General features: G+C 53.0%; 1 protein-coding gene across 2 annotated transcripts in view; it reads right to left on the bottom strand.

Moving 5' to 3' along the window:
• The window catches only part of LOC130536535 (copine-8-like), a 31,604-nt gene extending 12,925 nt beyond the window's left edge, over positions 1-18,679 (bottom strand). Inside the window, exons 1-6 of one of the 2 annotated variants that reach the window (XM_057052559.1) lie at positions 18,289-18,679; positions 9,631-9,671; positions 6,402-6,448; positions 5,318-5,421; positions 2,478-2,517; positions 187-263 (exon numbers count right to left, since the gene is read on the bottom strand). In XM_057052559.1, the coding sequence (XP_056908539.1) occupies positions 187-263; positions 2,478-2,517; positions 5,318-5,421; positions 6,402-6,448; positions 9,631-9,671; positions 18,289-18,371 (392 nt within the window). In that variant the 5' untranslated portion in view covers positions 18,372-18,679. The remainder of the gene's footprint in view (positions 1-186; positions 264-2,477; positions 2,518-5,317; positions 5,422-6,401; positions 6,449-9,630; positions 9,672-18,288) is intronic. The other variant, XM_057052558.1, reaches the window with a different exon arrangement.
• Between the last annotated feature and the right edge of the window lie 751 nt (positions 18,680-19,430).

Here is a 19,430-nt window from a genome sequence, read left to right as displayed (position 1 = left end):
ACACAAGCTCAAATCAGAACACGATCCCAAACAGCATTTCATGGCACATAATGATGGTGGCTGTCTGATTAGAGACATGTAATACAAGCCATTTGCCCCTTCGCTTGTAATTATAAGGCTCTAATTAAGAGTTTGTTCGATGGCGTGTGTGTGAGTGTGTGTGTGTGTGTGGGGGGGACTACTTACATTAAAGGTTTTTCCAAGCGGCCACCCAGGGAGCCAACAATCTCTCCCAGTGTACAGAACGCCTGACCCAGGAAGTCCTGCAAACACAGCAGTGAAGCAAAAACAAGCTAAAACAAGCTCACAGACAGAAGCATCACATTTTATGGCTAATGCAGTTTTGACCTGACAAAAATGGAAATTAGTGTGTGTCTCCACTAACTGATTTTCTTGGATATTCTCAGTTTCTGGAGGTTCTGGGGCGGTGTGAAAGCTCATTAAAATTCTGATTCACACCAAACAAGTGACCTCCAACTCTCTTAAAAACACAGTTCTTGTGAAGCGAACCCTGGGGCAGGTTTCTGGTGGTGTGAAAGCAAAGTCGACTGAGTTAGGATCTAAAGGAAGGGAGGCAAAGTGCATTGTGGGTAGGCGGCTCAACATAATCACACAACCCTGCTCCGTCATTTATGTGTACAAAATGTGTGAAATTAGTTTGGTGGATCAGGTTTGGAGAGAATCAGTCAGTATTTAACATGAAGATTTAACATTTAACAAGTTAACATGAAGATCCAAAGAGCTTGTTGAAGAAGGGGGAAAAGGAAGGATTCTGTTTTGGGAGCAGCAGCCTTTGGCTGGCAAGAAAGTGGGTTTATTGAGTCTTTACTGGAGGCAAAGAGTGAAACTGGAGCCCGTCCGTGTGTGTGTGTGAGTGTGTGTGTGTGTGTGTGAGTGTGTGTGTGTGCGAGAGAGAGCGAGAGAGAGAGAGAGAGAGAGAAAGCACTTGACAGATGAGTTGTGTTGAGTCCGGCGGGCAGAAAGCTGCTCCAAAGATCTTTGCCGGTGCTGAGCAAATTCCTCCCCCGACCGCGGTCTCACAACAAAGCCATGACAGCGATGAAGGGCGCTGAAGGGCCCCGGTCCAGCTCCAGCTCCAGCTCCTGCTCCTGCTGTGGCTGGAATGGTTCAGACCCAGGGGCTCAGTGGTGCAGCAAGAGGAGCAACCAGGTTGAGTGGGCATATTCAGGAAGAACTAAAGATAACTCCAGTCCAGCAGCATCTACTGGGGCCCATGTTGGGGCCACGCGGTCCTCGCCCGTCTTCGCTCATGCACGCTTTACTTCGGGGGCTTCACCAGCTAATGTCGGGAAACTAGTTCATTTGTTAAATCAATATGTGGAGATTAGAGCTCCGTTCTAACGGCCTGGTCTGATAAAACACTGTGAAGAAATGTGCGCTGCTTTAACTTTGTGGGAATTGATCCCCAAACCAGCCTGAACTAGAGGGAAATACTTCCCCCACTTTCATTATTGCCTCATCCTCAATGCTTCGATTAGAACGGAGCCACGTAATTAACTTGGATCAATCTTCACAGCCTCCAGAGCGGCTGACATTCCACTGCTGCCTGGATTAACCATGGAATCATCTGGAAAATATCATCTCATCTCTATTTCCTATTCCAGGGGAACGGTTCTGTGCACACTTGCTCTCCCCCTGATGAAATAAACACGGCTGACGGTGATTAAAGTTGATTAAAAGTGTGTTAAACTGTGTAAAATTGGACCTCATGAGCCTTTTGAGCTCGTGGGGAATTCATCCACAGAGCAAGAAAGGAGGAGTAAACTGTAGAGCAGCCGATGGTGCACATCAACAGTGCTTCCTATAGGCTCTGCCTGTGCACGCGCACGCCCTGCAGCCACAGCAGAGGAAGGTAAAGAAGCCATATGGCACCGGAAAAACATCTGTTGTGACTGGAGGAAGAAGCCTTCTGCAGCGGTGCCCCTGAAGCCGTCGGGGAGACGCTGGAAGTTGTGTGACAAGAGGGCGAGTGGACAGAGAAGCCATCAGATCTCTGATCCCACACATCCACGGCTGTGACAGGAGGCATCCATGCGTCGCTCGCATTGCTCAGACCTCTCAGAAGGAGCTCCGGGGCGTGCAGGGGCCGGGGCTAAATAAACCAGGGGACGGCAACGACCACGCACCAGCGCTGGAGTCTGGAGGAAGCTGGAGCAGAGCTGCTGCAGCTGGGACCTCCTGAGCTGAACGGGAAGGATGTGGCTGCAAAATCAGGACTCAGAGGCATGAAATCAAGTTATGGCTGAACAAGGACACGCAGGAGGACTGTTGTTCCTGCTCGTGGTGGGAACGGGGGCGAACGGGGGGGAACGGGGGCGAGACCACAACCAAAGGCAACAAAGGTCTCACGGGAGACCGATGTGACTCCGGCTGAAATCAGGCCGATATTGTCCTGGAACCAACGTCCATGAATGCGTGACTGATTGTTCTACAGCGCAGGTAAAGGGGTCACTCACGTGCTTGGAGAGGTTGTCGCTCTTGCAGTCCAGATCGTACCTGCGGGGAGAGGAGAGACGGGACATCAGAGCAGATCTGAGGCTGACGCGCTGTCAGCATCCACATCAGTGGGACCAACGCTGCTCCTCCTGCTTCTTCTCTGCTGATCCTGCAGCGGAGACGTCCGTGTTTGAGGGAGCTGCGCCCGTCGTGGCCCCAAAGGCTTCGCTGGTGCGGTTTGATGCTGAATGGAGCTGCTGGTGACAGTTACCCGAAGATCTCGGTTCTACACTTTCCTAAAGATTAGTTTCCAATTCAAATTGCCTATTTATACTGGTTTATAACCACCAGGGCTGTCGGTGGCCGCTAAGGAAAATGCTATTCCATTAGCATCAGCATGTACTTCTGCATTCCTCAGAACCGCCTCTGGAGGTGGCGTCAGCATCAGATCGATGCACCGCATCTCCTCACATTCCGTTGGAGGCATTAGTGCAGACAGAACAGACTTTTCTCCCTTATTTTAGCGGCATAATTACAAAGATACACCCCGTCTTTAATAAAGGCTCCTTCCAAGCCCAGAGCCGTGCGGGGATCTCCAGGGTTAACACACCCACACAAACCTAAACATATATAAATCTATATATCGATGCAACGACACTGGGAGCACCCGCGTGTGCGGTGGCTCGGGACCAACCACAGCTTAATGATATTCCATACGAGCACAGAAACGCGCTGCAACGCGCCGGGGGCAGAAGCACAGGTGTGCCTCATGTTCTATTCGCCCTCCTGCCCCCGTCACTGCCAAACCGCCATGAATGATTCATACGAGCTCATTTAATAATGAGAACGACAGTCGGAGGAAGAGGGAGAAGAAACACACCACTGATGTGTGTGTGATGGCCTGTTTACATGTTCACCCACACACACACACACACACACACACACACACACCCACACACACACGTGTGAATGATGTCACTCTGAACGGTCTCCGGGTCCAACAGGATTTCTCTTGAATCTGTAAGTGTCTGTCGGGGAGCAGAAATAACCTGGGAGCCCGTTTGGCCCGTTTGACCCGTGCGCTGATGAGCCGGAGCAGAGAGTGAGACCCAAGCCTGCTGTGATGCAATAACTCCTGAGGCTCCGGCACGACTGAGCCAGCGGTGAACACAGGCCGCACTGGAAAAACGGGATTGTAGGTGCACAGATCTGTGCAGTGGCTTTGGGGTCTTCTGGTAAAGGAGGAGGGGGCTGGACTATCTGCCCCCCTGGAGGGAAATTAATTGCCAAGTGTAAGTGTGAGAAGGAGGTAATAAAGGGCTGCAGCAGGAACTCAGGCCAAGACTGAGGAGAGGGGGCAGAAAGCTCTGGATCTGCCCTGGAAAACCTGAGAAACGACGTGTGTGTGTGTGTGGGGTGGGGTGTGTGTGTGTGGGGTGTGGGTGTGTGTGTGTGGGGGGGGGGGGGTGTGTGGGTGTATGTGTGTGTGTGGGTGTGTGTATGTGTGTGTGGGGGTGTGTGTGTGGGTGTGTGTGTGAGTGTGGGTGTGTGTGTGTGTGTGTGTGGTGTGTGTGTGTGGGTGTGTGTGTCTCAGTGTAGTCAAACATGCCTAATTTCATGACATGCGTCACTTCCTGTAACGTTGCCGTGGACACTAAGTGTCACCTCTGACCTGAGCGCCACCTCTGACCTGAGCGTCACTCCTGACCTGAGAGTCACCTCTGACCTGAGCGTCACCTCTGACTGAGAGTCACCTCTGACCTGAGCGCCACCTCTGACCTGAGAGTCACCTCTGACCTGAGAGTCACCTCTGACCTGAGAGTCACCTCTGACCTGAGCGCCACCTCTGACCTGAGCGCCACCTCTGACCTGAGAGTCACCTCTGACCTGAGCGTCACCCTGACCTGAGCGTCACTCCTGACCTGAGCGTCACCTCTGACCTGAGAGTCACCTCTGACCTGAGCGTCACCTCTGACCTGAGAGTCACCTCTGACCTGAGCGCCACCTCTGCGACCCCGGTGAGCAGCCTGTCGCCCCCCGACAGGCACAGGTTAGCATAACGACCTGGACAGCCTGACCTTTAATCCTGCAGAAGGAAATAAACGTTGCTCATGTGGACGTTTATTCTGTTACTTGCTATCTTATAAAACCTGTTATTACAGACAGATTTCTTCTCTGATCCAACTGATCCAACAGAAGACAAGAGATCCGCCTTTCTTTAATGGACCCGAGCGCCAGACTAGAATCACTGGGATAAAGGAGCTGCTCTTCTGACCCAGAGATCCCACCTGAGCTGAGGAGGATCAAACCATCTGCAGGATCTGCCCTGATGGCTGTGATTTAAGGCACCAGTTCTGAACGGATCGGCCAGATCTGGTCACGAGGCCCCGCGTTTGTCCGGAACGTTTGACCTTTTAGCACCAGTTTCATCATTTTCCCTCTGACATTTACATGAAAACGAGCAGGAATTATGAGTTGTGGAAAATGCACTTGGTCAAGCAACAGTGACCTTCAAGCCAAACTAATGAAGTGTAAAGATTCAGGCGAGAACGTGCCAAAAGGAAACGGAGGGAGAACGGGCCCCAAGGCCCCAGAATATCCTGTTCGTGCTCACAAACAGGTCGTGGTGCCGCTCAGGCCCAGCAGGTGGGCAGAACTGCTGCTCAGGGAAAATATCCCAACAATTCCAGTCATTCCTGGACTTTCCCAATGGTGTGTGAATGGGACCAATACAAATGGAGAAGCTGGAATGATTGAAGTGGCAGGAAAAGGGTGTTTTATTCCAGGTCTCTCCTTCTGTGCCCACATGAATATTTCAGACACGGAGCAGCAAAAACACCCAGAAGTGGATTAAACTCACAGGTCAAAGCGGAGGTTCTGCCTCTCCTCGAAGAAGTAATCCAGAATAAATTTACGGACAAAGTCGGGGTTGAGGGTGTTGTCGATGACCTCCGTCCTGCCAAACTGTAGGAAAGAGAGGTCAACAGAAGCTGTGTGAGCGGACACCGACCTGTGTGGTTAGGGGTTAGGTTAGGTTAGGGTCAGGGTCAGGGTCAGGGTCAGGGTCAGGGTCAGGGTCAGGGTCAGGGTAAGGGTCAGGGTCAGGGTCAGGGTTAGGGTTAGGGTCAGGGTAAGGGTCAGGGTTAGGGTTAGGGTCAGGGTAAGGGTCAGGGTCAGGGTCAGGGTTAGGGTTAGGGTTAGGGTCAGGGTAAGGGTCAGGGTCAGGGTCAGGGTTAGGTTAGGGGTTAGGGTTAGGGTTAGGATTAGGGTCAGGGTTAGGGTCAGGGTCAGGGTCAGGGTCAGGGTTAGGGTCAGGGTCAGGGTCAGGGTCAGGGTCAGGGTTAGGGTTAGGGTTAGGGTTAGGGTCAGGGTCAGGGGTTAGGGGTTAGGGTCAGGGTTAGGGGTTAGGGTTAGGGGTTAGGGTCAGGGTCAGGGTTAGGGGTAGGGTTAGGTTAGGGTCAGGGTCAGGGTCAGGGTTAGGGTTAGGGTTAGGGGTCAGGGTTAGGGTTAGGGTTAGGGGTAGGGTCAGGGTTAGGTTAGGGGTAGGGTTAGGTTAGGGTCAGGGTCAGGGTTAGGGTTAGGGGTTAGGGGTAGGGTTAGGGTTAGGGGTTAGGGTTAGGTTAGGGTCAGGGTCAGGGTTAGGGTTAGGGTTAGGGTTAGGGTTAGGGGTAGGGTTAGGGGTTAGGGTTAGGGTTAGGGTCAGGGTCAGGGTCAGGGTCAGGGTCAGGGTTAGTGGTTAGGGGTTAGGGGTAGGGTTAGGGTCAGGTCAGGGTTAGGGTCAGGGTCAGGGTTAGGGTCAGGGTCAGGGTTAGGGTCAGGGTCAGGGTCAGGGTCAGGGTCAGGGTCAGGGTTAGGTTAGGGTCAGGGTCAGGGTTAGGGTTAGGTTAGGGTTAGGGTCAGGGTCAGGGTCAGGGTCAGGGTAGCAGCCAGGATCCTGGACTCACCTCCCTCCACTCTCTGTTGGCGATTCCTTGAGTGTACAACACGCAGACTGTGGGATCAGAGGAGGAAAGACGGGTTAGAGGGATGATTGATGAGGATTCGGGAACAAGCGCCACTGAAAATGGGCTCAGAGCCTGTTGTTCATCTGGAGAAGAGTTCCTAATTAAATGTCACTGGAATGTTGCCTTGCAGCATGATGATCTTTCCCAGGAGGAAGCGGAGCCGGACGATAAGGCTGTGAGAGGAGGAAAGTCCCCAACGACCTTGGAACGTCTCCATCTGACGGAGACTCGGGAGTGTTTAGCAGCACACGACCATCAGCGGCCTTTAGCTTCACACGTGTCCCAGATGGAGACTGGCATGGCCACGAAGAGCTGGGACTGGGTCCGTGTTTACGTACCGGTGAAACGGGAAGAGCAACGCTGGGAATAATCCCATTAACTGGGGAAAGGCGGGGCTCTTTCACAAGTGTCACAGAGGGGGAGGAATGCTGCAGCATGTGGAGGCTCCAGCAGCAGGAACATGGAAAATCCTGTTTCGTGCAGCCGGATCGTCCTGACGTGGAGAAAAAGCTTCAAACACGACTGTTTCCACCTGAGCAACGACGAGCGGCCACGCCAGCGGCGCCATCGCTGAGTTTTAATCAGGCTTAATGAGGCTTCTGCTCAGCAACAGCTCCGGTAATATTTGCATTTTCCCCATATTTTAACATATTAACATCCCTGTTCACGCAATAAAATATTTAGCCATCGATTTGAAATTCTTTGTGATGTGTCAGATCAAAAGTGGATCTTTAATTAATGACCATCACTCAGATTTAGGTCCATTATTGTACTGTGGGGGGGGGGGTGTTGGTAGCATTATTAGCCCCGCTAACCCGTTAGCACCTCTGCCTGAGGTGACTCACGTTAGCGCTAATTGCACAACCAGCTAACGAGACGACAGCTGATGGATCCTGCTAACGTGAGCCGGTGCTGCACACCTGTGCACGCATGACGCCCTACATGATGGCGAGCGCAGATGCACGGAGGAAGAGCGTCCGACAGGGCGGTCACGTGCAGGTGAAAGCAAGGCCTCCATCCGACCGTCGGGCGGAGGAGGAGGGAAGGACGACGGTGACGCAGGACGGATGGAGGCGACGCCCACAATGTTTGGATCCTGCAGATTCACAGGTTCAAACATGCACAACCGTACGCACAACAGGAAGGTTGGATTGTTGTCCGGCTTCAGAAGCTCATATGAACACGGTGCGTGAGGCGGCCCCAGGGCTGGCGCGTGCACGTGCGTGTGCGCGTGCGTGTGCACGTGCGCGTGCAGCGCTGCTGAAGCGCTCTAATGCCATGTGACTGGGCCGGTGCTGTCAGCAGAGCGCAGACAGACGCAGCACAAGTGCCTCCCTGCATAAACGTTGGAGAGGGCAGGAAGCTCCTCCCAACCACTGTTGCCCCTCATCAATTATGCGCTCCTTCACTATTCCCGCCTTTATGGACCATCCCGGTGGAGGCACGGATGGATGTTCCGGAAACACTGGAGGAAAATCCAACCTGACTCCTGAATGACAAATACACGGATTTCTACTCTGATTCTATTTTTCTCCTGTCAGGTTTATTTCTGGAGGACTGTCAGAGTGTGTTATCCATGGATAGCACATGGATAGCACATGGATAGCACATGGAGAGCACATGGATAGCACATGGAGAGCGCATGGATAGCACATGGATAGCGCATGGATAACACATGGATAGCACATGGAGAACGCATGGATAGCACATGGATAGCGCATGGATAGCACATGGATAGCACATGGATAGCACATGGAGAGCGCATGGATAGCACATGGATAGCACATGGATAGCGCATGGATAGCACATGGATAGCACATGGAGAGCGCATTGATAACACACGGATAGCGCATGGATAACACATGGATAGCGCATGGATAACACATGGATAGCACATGGATAACACATGGATAACACATGGATAGCGCATGGATAACACATGGATAGCACATGGATAGCGCATGGATAGCGCATGGATAACACATGGAGAGCGCATGGATAGCACATGGATAACACATGGATAGCGCATGGATAGCGCATGGATAACACATGGATAGCGCATGGATAACACATGGATAGCACATGGATAGAGCATGGATAGCACATGGATAGGGTTAGGGTTACTACCAGCACTATCCATGTGTTTACCAATGCGTTATCCATGTGAACCAGGAGGGTCTGGAGGGTCTGGAGGGTCCAGAGGCTCTGGAGGGTCCAGAGGGTCAGGAGGGTCCGGATGGTCTGGAGTGGGCACGCTAGCATTGCTACGGTGGCCGAGCGAGTTCCAGACAAACCGAATAGGTGCAAATTAAAATAAAAAATGCAGATGCTGACAGATGTTCTGCTACTAGAGTGACTGGACACCTGTGGGTCCCTGAGACGCCTGTGGGTCCCTGAGACACCTGTGGGTCCCTGAGACGCCTGTGGGTCCCTGAGACGCCTGTGGGTCCCTGAGACGCCTGTGGGTCCCTGAGACGCCTGGGGGTCCCTGAGACGCCTGTGGGTCCCTGAGACGCCTGGGGGTCCCTGAGACACCTGTGGGTCCCTGTGACACCTGTGGGTCCCTGAGACACCTGTGGGTCCCTGAGACACCTGTGGGTCCCTGAGACACCTGGGGGTCCCTGAGACGCCTGGGGGTCCCTGAGACACCTGTGGGTCCCTGTGACACCTGTGGGTCCCTGAGACACCTGTGGGTCCCTGTGACACCTGTGGGTCCCTGTGACACCTGTGGGTCCCTGAGACACCTGTGGGTCCCTTAAATCAACCGAGGGAACCTAAAGCAGGAAGTCAGTTTCTCTCTCCAGGAAACAGAAGCCGACACAATATCACAGCAGACTGGACCTTTAAAATCCACCGGACCAGTTGCCAGACTGAATCCCTGCTGTCAACACAGCCCAGTGTGTGTGTGTGTGGTGTGTGTGTGTGTGGTGTGTGTGTGTGTGTGTGTGGGGGGGGGGGGGGGGGTGATCTGGATCTCAGGTTTGTAGCAAAGAACACTGATGAACACTGACATATGCAAATGTCTACTGAATCACACGGCCGTTGCAATGTACATGTGTGTGTGTGTGTGTGTGTGTGTGTGTGCACGCTGACACTGTACATTTGTGTTGCTGCTGCTGGGAGCTGGTGTCCATGTTCAGGATGAGATTCTCTTCTAGTGGGAACTTACTTGGATCAGATTTGGAGAAGGTGTCTCGGTCCAGCAGGTTCCTGTAACACAAGATGGAGAGATATAAAAAAGGGACAGCAGGGAGGGAGAGGGGGAGAGAGGGAGGGAGGGAGGGAGGGAGGGGAGAGGGGGGGAGGGAGAGGGGGAGAGAGGGGGAGAGAGAGGGGGAGAGAGGGGAAGATGGGAAGGAGGGAGGGGAGAGGGTGAGAGGGAGGAGAGAGAGGGGGAGAGGGCTTATTTTTGCATCCCCGTGTGCCACCAAGCTCCCTTGACCCTAACCGATGGCAGTTTTAGCCTGTTGCAGGAGCCCAAACCAACACGGAGCAGACGTCCCACAGACGCCCCACAGACGTCCCACAGACGCCCCACAGACGTTCTCCAATCCAATCCAAAAAGACCAACAAGGCCCCTGGAAAAGGAAGACAAGAGGCCAACTCAAGGAAGGGAATCTGTCAACGGCGTCCAGGCCTCCGGAGCAGCAGGGAGGACGGCGAGGAGGACGCTAAAGAGTCGCTCCCTCGCCGTCTCGGCTGCTGCCAAGTGCAGCATTAAATGCCTATAAAGCTTTCATGGCGCGGCCCAAGAGCGATACGAGCGCGGCCTCGTCACCAGCAGGGAAACACCAGCCGGAGCGTCCGATTCTTTATAAGCGTGTAACACAAAACGTGAAGACGCGGCGAGCGTGGCGAGGTGGCGCTGACACGGCTCCTCATTCCCAGCTGAGCAGAGGAGGTGTAAATGGCGGCAGGGACACTCAAAGCAAAAATAACCCTCACCAACCGAACACGCCACCACACACGACACACGTGGTTCTGATGGCGCCCGCGTGCAGGAAAAGGAGCTTTTAGATGAGTGGATCTGATTGGCTGAGGATCCGGAAGCGTCGAGAGCCTCGATGTTCTGATTACTGCAGTTACAGTTTGAAAGCTACAGATATGAAGTTGGAACGATACGGCAGAAATGTTTCAGTGTTTGTTTATTTATTGACAGTGCGACAGAACAAAGCACCTTTCAGCACGCCAACGTGCACGCAGCGCTCTTAAAAGTGCACAGCAAAGGCGCGATAACTGCAGCGGCGTGACTTTGTGCATATTGCGCGCCGCCAACAGACGGAGCGGACGAGAGACGTGCGCTGTCGTGCACGCTGCGGGGTGAGCGTTCTGTCGCCCGTCCTGTTCTGGATGACAAGCAGGCAGCGTCGCGGAGCCGCTGATGGCTAGTGATGTATCTAGATCAGGCACTCGTGTTGTGCTGATCCCGGTGTGGCACAGATGGTAGAACGCCACGCTCCACTGCCTCGCTGTCAGGCCACGCCCACTGGCGCCTGCCCAGCTTTCAGAGCCTAAACAGTGATGGAATCCGGCCTCATCGTGTTCAGGGATGAGTTTCTGACTGGCTGAACAACTGAGAGGTGTGCAGGAGTGAGGATGGATGGATGATGGATGGATGGATGGATGGATGGATGGATGGGTGGGTGGATGGATGATGGATGGATGGATAATGGATGGATGATGGATGGATGGGTGGATGGATGGATGGGTGGGTGGGGGGTGGATGGATGGATGGATGGATGGATGGATGGTGGATGGGTGGTGGGGTGGATGGATGGGTGGGTGGGTGGGGGATGGATGGATGGGTGGATGGATGGGTGGATGGATGGATGGGTGGATGGATGGGTGGATGGATGGGTGGGTGGATGGAGGGATGGATGGATGGAGTGATGGATGGGTGGAGGATGGTGGGGGGGATGGATGGATGGGTGGATGGATGGGTGGATGGATGGGTGGGTGGATGGATGGATGGATGGATGGGTGGATGATGGGTGGATGGATGGGTGGATGGATGGGTGGGTGGATGGATGGATGGATGGATGGGTGGATGGATGGGTGGATGGATGGGTGGATGGATGGGTGGGTGGATGGATGATGGGTGGGTGGGTGGATGGATGGATGGGTGGGTGGATGGATGGATGGATGATGGATGGATGATGGATGGATGATGGATGGGTGGATGGATGATGGATGGATGGATGGGTGGGTGGATGGATGGATGGATGGATGGATGGATGGATGGATGGGTGGGTGGATGGATGGGTGGGTGGGTGGGTGGATGGATGGATGGGTGGGATGGGGGGTGGATGGATGGAGGGTGGATGGTGGGTGGATGGATGGGTGGGTGGATGGATGGGTGGATGGATGGGTGGATGGATGGGTGGATGGATGGGTGGGTGGATGGATGGATGGATGGATGGGTGGATGGATGGGTGGATGGATGGGTGGATGGATGGGTGGGTGGATGGATGGATGGGTGGGTGAGGTGGATGGATGGATGGGTGGGTGGATGGATGGATGGATGATGGATGGATGATGGGTGGATGGATGGGTGGATGGATGGATGATGGATGGGTGGGTGGGTGGGTGGGTGGATGGATGGATGGGTGGGTGGATGGATGGATGGATGGATGATGGATGGATGATGGATGATGGATCTACCATCTGAGAGCCTGTGCGGGGGTATGAGCTGCACGTGCTCATCAGGAGGGGGCAGCCTCCGTCTGATCCATGCCCCCCGGGGGGGCGTCCACCTGCTCCGGTGGAGCCGAGCGGCTCCTTAAAAAGCTCTCTCCACGTGTCTCCACGTGTCTCCACGTGTCTCCACCTGGGCGGCGCCGGAGTGTCGGGGCGCCGTGAGCAGAGTGCCGTGTAGTCTATCAAACATTTAGGAGAGCGCTCCCCCCTCAACAGCAGAATTACATTTGAAGTCCCACCAGTGACATCACAGCCACCTCAGCACGGCAGCGGGGGCACGAGAGGAGGAAAAGGGGGGTTTCCATCTGGAAGAACCGGGCCAACACACGCGGCGTTCCGGGGCTGGAAGAGGAGGCTGCGTCCATCAGCAGCTGCTGTTTTTAATTGGACAAATGAAGGTGCTTCTATTATATAACGATATTAAAACACATCTGATCAATATCAAATCAATATTTAGCCTTATCGTGACAAATATGGTGGGTGGCAGCACCTCAGAGGTTGTTACATGTTTGTTTTTGGACCTTTTGGACTCGTCTTCGTCTCATGAACCTCTGAGGACACTCGAACAGGTCCAACAAGCTCAACAATGACGCGTTAGCGTTAGCATCGACGAGCATCAGCCTTCTGGTCACATGTTTCTGACTGACGTGACATTTAGGCCCCCGGGGGGAGGGGGGGGGGGGGCAGCCCAGCGCCAGGGCCCGCGGAGCCGCAGCCTCAGATCGAACAGACGTCCCCTCAGAGAAGCCCGGTAATGAAGCTCCGGCTCTTCCTGCTGGGAGATAACGCCTGATCAATGAGGCCAATTGAGTCTTAAAGAAAACTCGGAGCTGTTGGGATCAATCCGCCGCCGAGGCACCTGAGCAGCCTCTCTGGACGCCCAACGATCTTCTCACGCTCGGTTTGCTGTGAGCAGTGCATCCAATAATGCTAACCCTTCGTCCAGAGACAGGACGGCGGCGCGTGTTAACTGAGGGGGAAAAGCCCCACCTGGCAACCCTGGTGGGCCGGGCTGCACCTCCCTGACGGCCGCGATAAACCCAAAGGCTCCGGTTCAAAGGCGGATGAGCGGCGCCGTATCGCTGCCGACCACAGCGTGCTGCTGCTACCTGGAGCTGCTGATACCAGCAGAGGCTTTAATCCCAGAGCATCAGGCAGCTGCGGAAAGAAGCTGTTAAATATTGATTTGGTCGATTAGCGTCGCTGCCAAAAACCACCTGACGTCACAGCCAGCAAAGTGTTTAACGGCCGACGAGTCCGTTTCTCCACAACTTTTAAAACTTTCATCCGTTTCCTCGTGGAACAGCAAAAGACGTCTGCGCCTTTTGATGCTTTATCTGATTTAATTGAATAAAGTGGGCTATTTCCATCCTATCGTGTCCATCACACTGGCTCGGCTTATTTGGTTGATTTCAGTGTAATCAGGGAGCCATTTATGCACTCTGTCAATCAATCGCTCATCAATTTAAGCACCATGAGGCCTAATAATTAACTATCCAGCATCAGCATGGCCCAGTCCGTGCTTCCAAAGTCTCTGATTACAGCGTATTCATCCAGACGTCTCCAGCAACTCCTGCGTGTCAGCCTCGCTTTAATAGGTTTGCATCTTTCCTCACCCACCCTCTGCTGGATTAAAGGAAAGTGGATCACTGATCATTCTTCTTCAGGGCCTCTCGATGCCTCCACAAACCAACAGACACTTTCTGAGCGGAGGAACTGGAACGTGGCCATCGGCATTCTCCATATTTTAAAAGTCTCCAGTCTCCAAGAAGGAAATATGGCAAAAAAAACCTCAACAAAGGGAAGAATCTGGGCATTAACAACCAGAAACAGGGAAAAATGAAATAATACGGTTTTAAGAAGTATGTGGTTTGGTTTAAAAACAAGATAATGATGCCACGCGGCAGCTTTTCCTGACATGGACGAGAGGAAGAGCGGATTCTCCACACGCGCTCGTTTGTTGAGCAACATTAGAAATTAAAAGAGCCGTCGCTGCCACTCGGGGACGACGGGCCCGTGGAAGCTGATGAAGGTGATGAAGTGATGAAGCTGATGAAGCTGATGATGAAGGTGATGAAGCTGATGAAGATGATGAAGGTGATGAAGGTGATGATGAAGCTGATGATGAAGCTGATGAAGCTGATGAAGGTGATGAAGGTGATGAAGCTGATGAAGATGATGAAGGTGATGAAGGTGATGAAGCTGATGAAGCTGATGAAGTGATGAAGGTGATGAAGCTGATGAAGCTGATGAAGGTGATGAAGGGATGAAGCTGATGAAGATGATGAAGGTGATGAAGGTGATGAAGCTGATGGAGCTGATGAAGTGATGAAGCTGATGGAGCTGACGAAGGTGATGAAGGTGATGAAGCTGATGGAGCTGACGAAGGTGATGAAGGTGATGAAGCTGATGGAGCTGATGAAGGTGATGAAGGTGATGAAGCTGATGAAGGTGATGAAGGTGATGAAGGTGATGAAGCAAATGAAGCTGATGAAGGTGATGAAGCTGATGGAGCTGATGAAGCTGATGAAGGTGATGAAGCTGATGAAGCTGATGAAGGTGATGAAGCAAATGAAGCTGATGAAGCTGATGAAGCTGATGAAACAAATGAAGCTGATGAGGTGATGAAGCTGATGGAGCTGATGAAGCTGATGAAGGTGATGAAGCTGATGAAGCTGATGAAGGTGATGAAGCAAATGAAGCTGATGAAGCTGATGAAGCTGATGAAACAAATGAAGCTGATGAAGGTGATGAAGGTGATGAAGCTGATGAAGCTGATGAAGGTGATGAAGCTGATGAAGGTGATGAAGTGATGGAGCTGATGAAGCTGATGAAGCTGATGAAGGTGATGAAGGTGATGAAGCTGATGAAGGTGATGAAGCTGATGAAGCTGATGAAGCTGATGAAGGTGATGAAGCTGATGAAGCTGATGAAGCTGATGAAGCTGATGAAGGTGATGAAGCTGATGAAGCTGATGAAGCTGATGAAGGTGATGAAGCTGATGAAGCTGATGAAGCTGATGAAGCTGATGAAGGTGATGAAGCTGATGAAGCTGATGAAGCTGATGAAGCTGATGAAGCTGATGCTAGCGGGCAACGGTGGACAGGAATCACACGTCTCAGAGAGCCGAAGCCTCAGATCTGCCTGAAATTCCTCCCAGCGTTCCCGAGCCTGCAGACGACATTATTGTGTTTCCAGCCAGGACATTAAGTCTAAAATTGGTGGCTTATTTGAAGCTCAAAGCGAACTCGCCACTTCCTGTTTTGTGCCCGGCAGAAAGGCATCAAACAAGCTAATCAACGCGTCTTCAGATCTGTCCTCCGTCCCCGTTTAGATGGGGGAAATTGTCTGTGCAGAAGATGAAAGCAGAGGCGTTTGGGGGGGGGGGCATTAATGCACCGGAGACACGCGAGTGCTCTCAGGTGAGCAGGTGGGGGCCACGGTCGCTGGCGGTGCCCTAATTAGGCCCCCGCCCCTTAATGCTCATTATGCAGCTGCTGCTCAGCGTGACCCCCCAGCAGGACCGGGCCCATTATTAAGGCCACAGCAAAGATACGAAGCTACAAGTGGGAACTGTTTCATCTCACTTCACTTCGTTTCGTTAAAACTGGGTCTGAACACGACTTTGTCCTTCAGAGGCGAGACGGGAAGATTAGAAAACCACTGGATCTTTAAACGGTCTGATTTGGCTGCTCGTTAAGGGCAGAAACGCTTCAGACGATCCCGATGGTCTCATCTCGCTGTTCCGGTTCTGTGTGGATCCACACCGTCCTGACGCTGCCCGTGGACCCGCGGCACTAAACAGGGGCACAACACACGTGCGAAGGCTTCAATTGTTGTTTAAATGTGGATTTTAACGGTTCCGTGGAGAAAACTTCCCATTTGGGCCCGTGAAGGTGAGAAAGGGGGAGGTTTTGGTTAAATGTGCGGGTGAAAGGAGCCTAATGTGGTTCTGGAGATGCTGATCCGGCTCTTTCTGTCTCTTTCTTCACCGTCCTGGTGCAAAGTGCCACATCGGCTGTGACACATCGACCCGCCTCCCAGCAGGGGGGCGCCCGGCTTCAATACAGCCACATCTCAACACATCAATTCTTCGACGGGATACGCGTCCGACCTTTTGTGCCCAAAGGTCGCGGCTATCTCTCCTGGTGGACCACTGAGACCGGCTGACCAGCAAACCGGGATGAACCAACCTTCCGCTGGTGTCCATTAGGAAGCGCCACACGGAGGGGCGGGGGCCGCTCGGCTGGACGCCACTGGGATGTGTTGAGTGAAGGAGAGCTGTCTCTCAAAGGTGGGATCCATCCAGGATGAACGCTTCAGGAGCTCCGCAGGAACAGACACCAATGTGGGAACATCACACCACCCACGTGTGGACGCTCGGAATGAGCGCGGCGTTCCAGAACAGAAGAGGCAGGGAAGGACTCGGAAACCCAGAATTCCCAACCAGCCGCAGGGCTTGCACAGCACATTAGCACCTCACTGATTTTCTAATTCGGTTTAACCTCATCACCTCAGTACGTGATGGGGATTTCCTTAAGCGCCCGAGCTTAAGAGGAAAAAAGATTTTCATTTTTTTTGCTCTCCAAAGCTCCTCCTGAGGCAGCAAAGTCTTTATGCAGCTCATTTCACAGGCTGAGATGTGCTCTTCATAACTAGCACGCTAATGATAAGGCATGAAATCAATGAAGCGTGCCGCTAGGACTCCATAAAGAAGCTCTCACAGGAACATCTGAAAGATTTCTGCTCTTCACACATCTGGTTTTGGGTCAGGCACTCAGGCTCTCTAAAATAACCACAATTGGCTCATTTATGAGAAAATGAGAAGAGCTCATCCTCAAAAACAGGGAGCAAATGGATCCAAAGCTGCACGGGTCCAGATTACTGGGTTAGAACCTCACCCAAACAAAAAATAACAGCTATATATATATGGTTCTACGCCCTTAAAGCTTGGCTATGCTGATGGGGATGCTCCTGTTATTCCCACTTCCAGTCTCTCCTCGCTGCCGTTGTGCATCACTCTCAAACGGTCTCGGAGCTGGATGGGAGACGGGCAGATGGGGGAACGCATTTCCACGTTTCCTTTTATGTCTTAGCGCTACTTTAAATACTAAATCAATACTGAAACGTTTCCAGGAAATTGTTCATCAGAATCACAAGGCTCATCTGGACTCCCTGGAGGAGCAGGAGCTGGTGGAGCTGCTGTCTGGAAGGGATATTCCCGCTCCTCCTCTGAGGCGCTGGGAAATTTCTAACTGGGATTTGTGCTGCCGGCTGAGTGCAGCCGGGGCTGGTGGGAGGGACGGATCGTGTCAAGTGTGGCTGGGAAAAGCAGCACGCCACAGACGGCACCTCAGCCCTGCTCCGCTGTTTTACATGTTTTACGCCTCCCCAGCTCATAAAAAGCAACAAAATGAAATTGGCCAAAGAGCCGCTGCTCTCCCGGGAATGTGACGAGACACAGGAAGCAAACGCCGCCGTGCTTCATCACTACGCATCATCCATATGTTCAGCTCCTCTTATGTAGAAGCAGATGCATAGATGTGCTACAATATACGGCATCAGGAAGCCGACCATAGAGAGCTGAGGCGTTCCAGGGGAATGTTGGGGATCACACGTTATTCCAGAGATGCCTTCACAAAGACCAGACATCTCGGGGCTTCATTTCACCCTCAAATAAAAGAAGAATCCGGCAACACTCTGGTGTGTAGCAGCAGATGTTTGGGAAGAAATGAAGATCTCCCCAACAACCTCTAACATCAGGCCCATTCTCATCCCAAACGCTCCAACATCTCCACCATGGTAACGGAGGCTTGCATGGAGAAAGATCTGAAGCCAACGCTCATCTTAACCCGGTCGTGCACAACATCCTTCCAACAGTAGTTTATGGAGAATCGCGGTGCGTGCGCACGGCTGAGGGGTCGCATCATACACGCACGTCAACGGGATTCCCTCCAACCACCTTTAAACCCAAATGACGGGATTTGGCAGCCGAACCCCGGGACACCAGCGGGTGTATTCCAGAGTTCTGCTGTTCCTCTCCACTGCGTCCACCTCTGGAGGGGACAGCCCCGCGGCGACCCCCCCTCACGCATGAAACATGTGAGACGCGTGTCCGTCATCTACTCACCTGCAGGAAACCGTCAGCTCAACTTTGGTGGCGGGGATCGCTGCGGTGAACGGGTCCGCGTCCCCAATAAACGCCATGTTCATCGGCTCGCTCGCTCGCTCACGAACCTGCCCGCGTCCAGCGCCACTCCGGCGGCATGAGAGGGACCAGAGGTGGGGGGCGGCTGCTGGAATGCCGGGGGGGAGCACCGTCGAGGCAACGTGCAGCCCTGCGAGCGTGTGCGGGCGCGAAACAGCACCGACACGGAGGCGCAGGCGGAGGTGATGCGCGCCGCTGCTCCGGAGGAGAGAGAGGGCTGTGGAGAGGCGACACACACGCGCGTTCACTCACGCACACGCAGCGAGAGAGAGAGAGCGAGGGAGAGGGAGAGAGGGGGAGAGAGAGAGGGAAATGTCAACCATCCCCAAAGTGTCCAGTAACCGGTCCAATCAGGACTATCAGTACAAAAGTGCTGGAATTCAGACAATGTTTTGGGATTAATGCCCCCCCCCCCCCCCCCCCCCCCCCCCCCACACACACACACACACACACACACACACACTGGAACCGCAGCGTGGTGCATTCAGGGCGGGCGGCTTGGTTCTACATAAAAGAATGAATCAGGTTTTTGACTCGCCTGCCAGCTTAAGAGTTTAAAACAACAATATTGAGAGTTTGAGATTTCAAAGTTGATTTTATCGATATTCTCGTTGGTTTTCGAGTTTCTGCTCACATCCGTCCGCCATCTTTGACATCTCAGCACTTAACCGCGCTCAGATGGTCAACAGGTGAAACACCCGAGTGTCCTTTGTTTATTTGTTTGTTTGTTTATGTATTGAGCTTGGGAACATTGCTGCCTGGTCCACTCTGGTTGTGCACGTGAGCGTGTTCTGAAGGTCCCAGGCCATCACTTCTCATCCAGACAGATCCTGGAGCCACCTGAGAGCTCCGCTAACTAATTACCCCCCCCCCCAGCAGGAAACTGGGGGGGCAGAAAATGGAAATTTGCACATCAACTCCAATTTGTCTCAAGCAACAGGCGGAGATCCGGTTGTGGTGGAAGCAGCTGTTAGAGCTGCTAAATAAAAAGCAACGTCTTTCATTGGAACGTCTCAGCCCATTAAATTCCCACTGTCGTTCCCAATAAACAGGCTAAACCGACA

Source organism: Takifugu flavidus, chromosome 13 (genome assembly GCF_003711565.1).
Source record: "Takifugu flavidus isolate HTHZ2018 chromosome 13, ASM371156v2, whole genome shotgun sequence".
NCBI classification, from domain to species: Eukaryota; Metazoa; Chordata; class Actinopteri; order Tetraodontiformes; family Tetraodontidae; genus Takifugu; species Takifugu flavidus.
The sequence above is the reverse complement of the archived record's forward strand: the minus strand, read 5'-3'. Positions and strand labels throughout refer to the sequence as shown.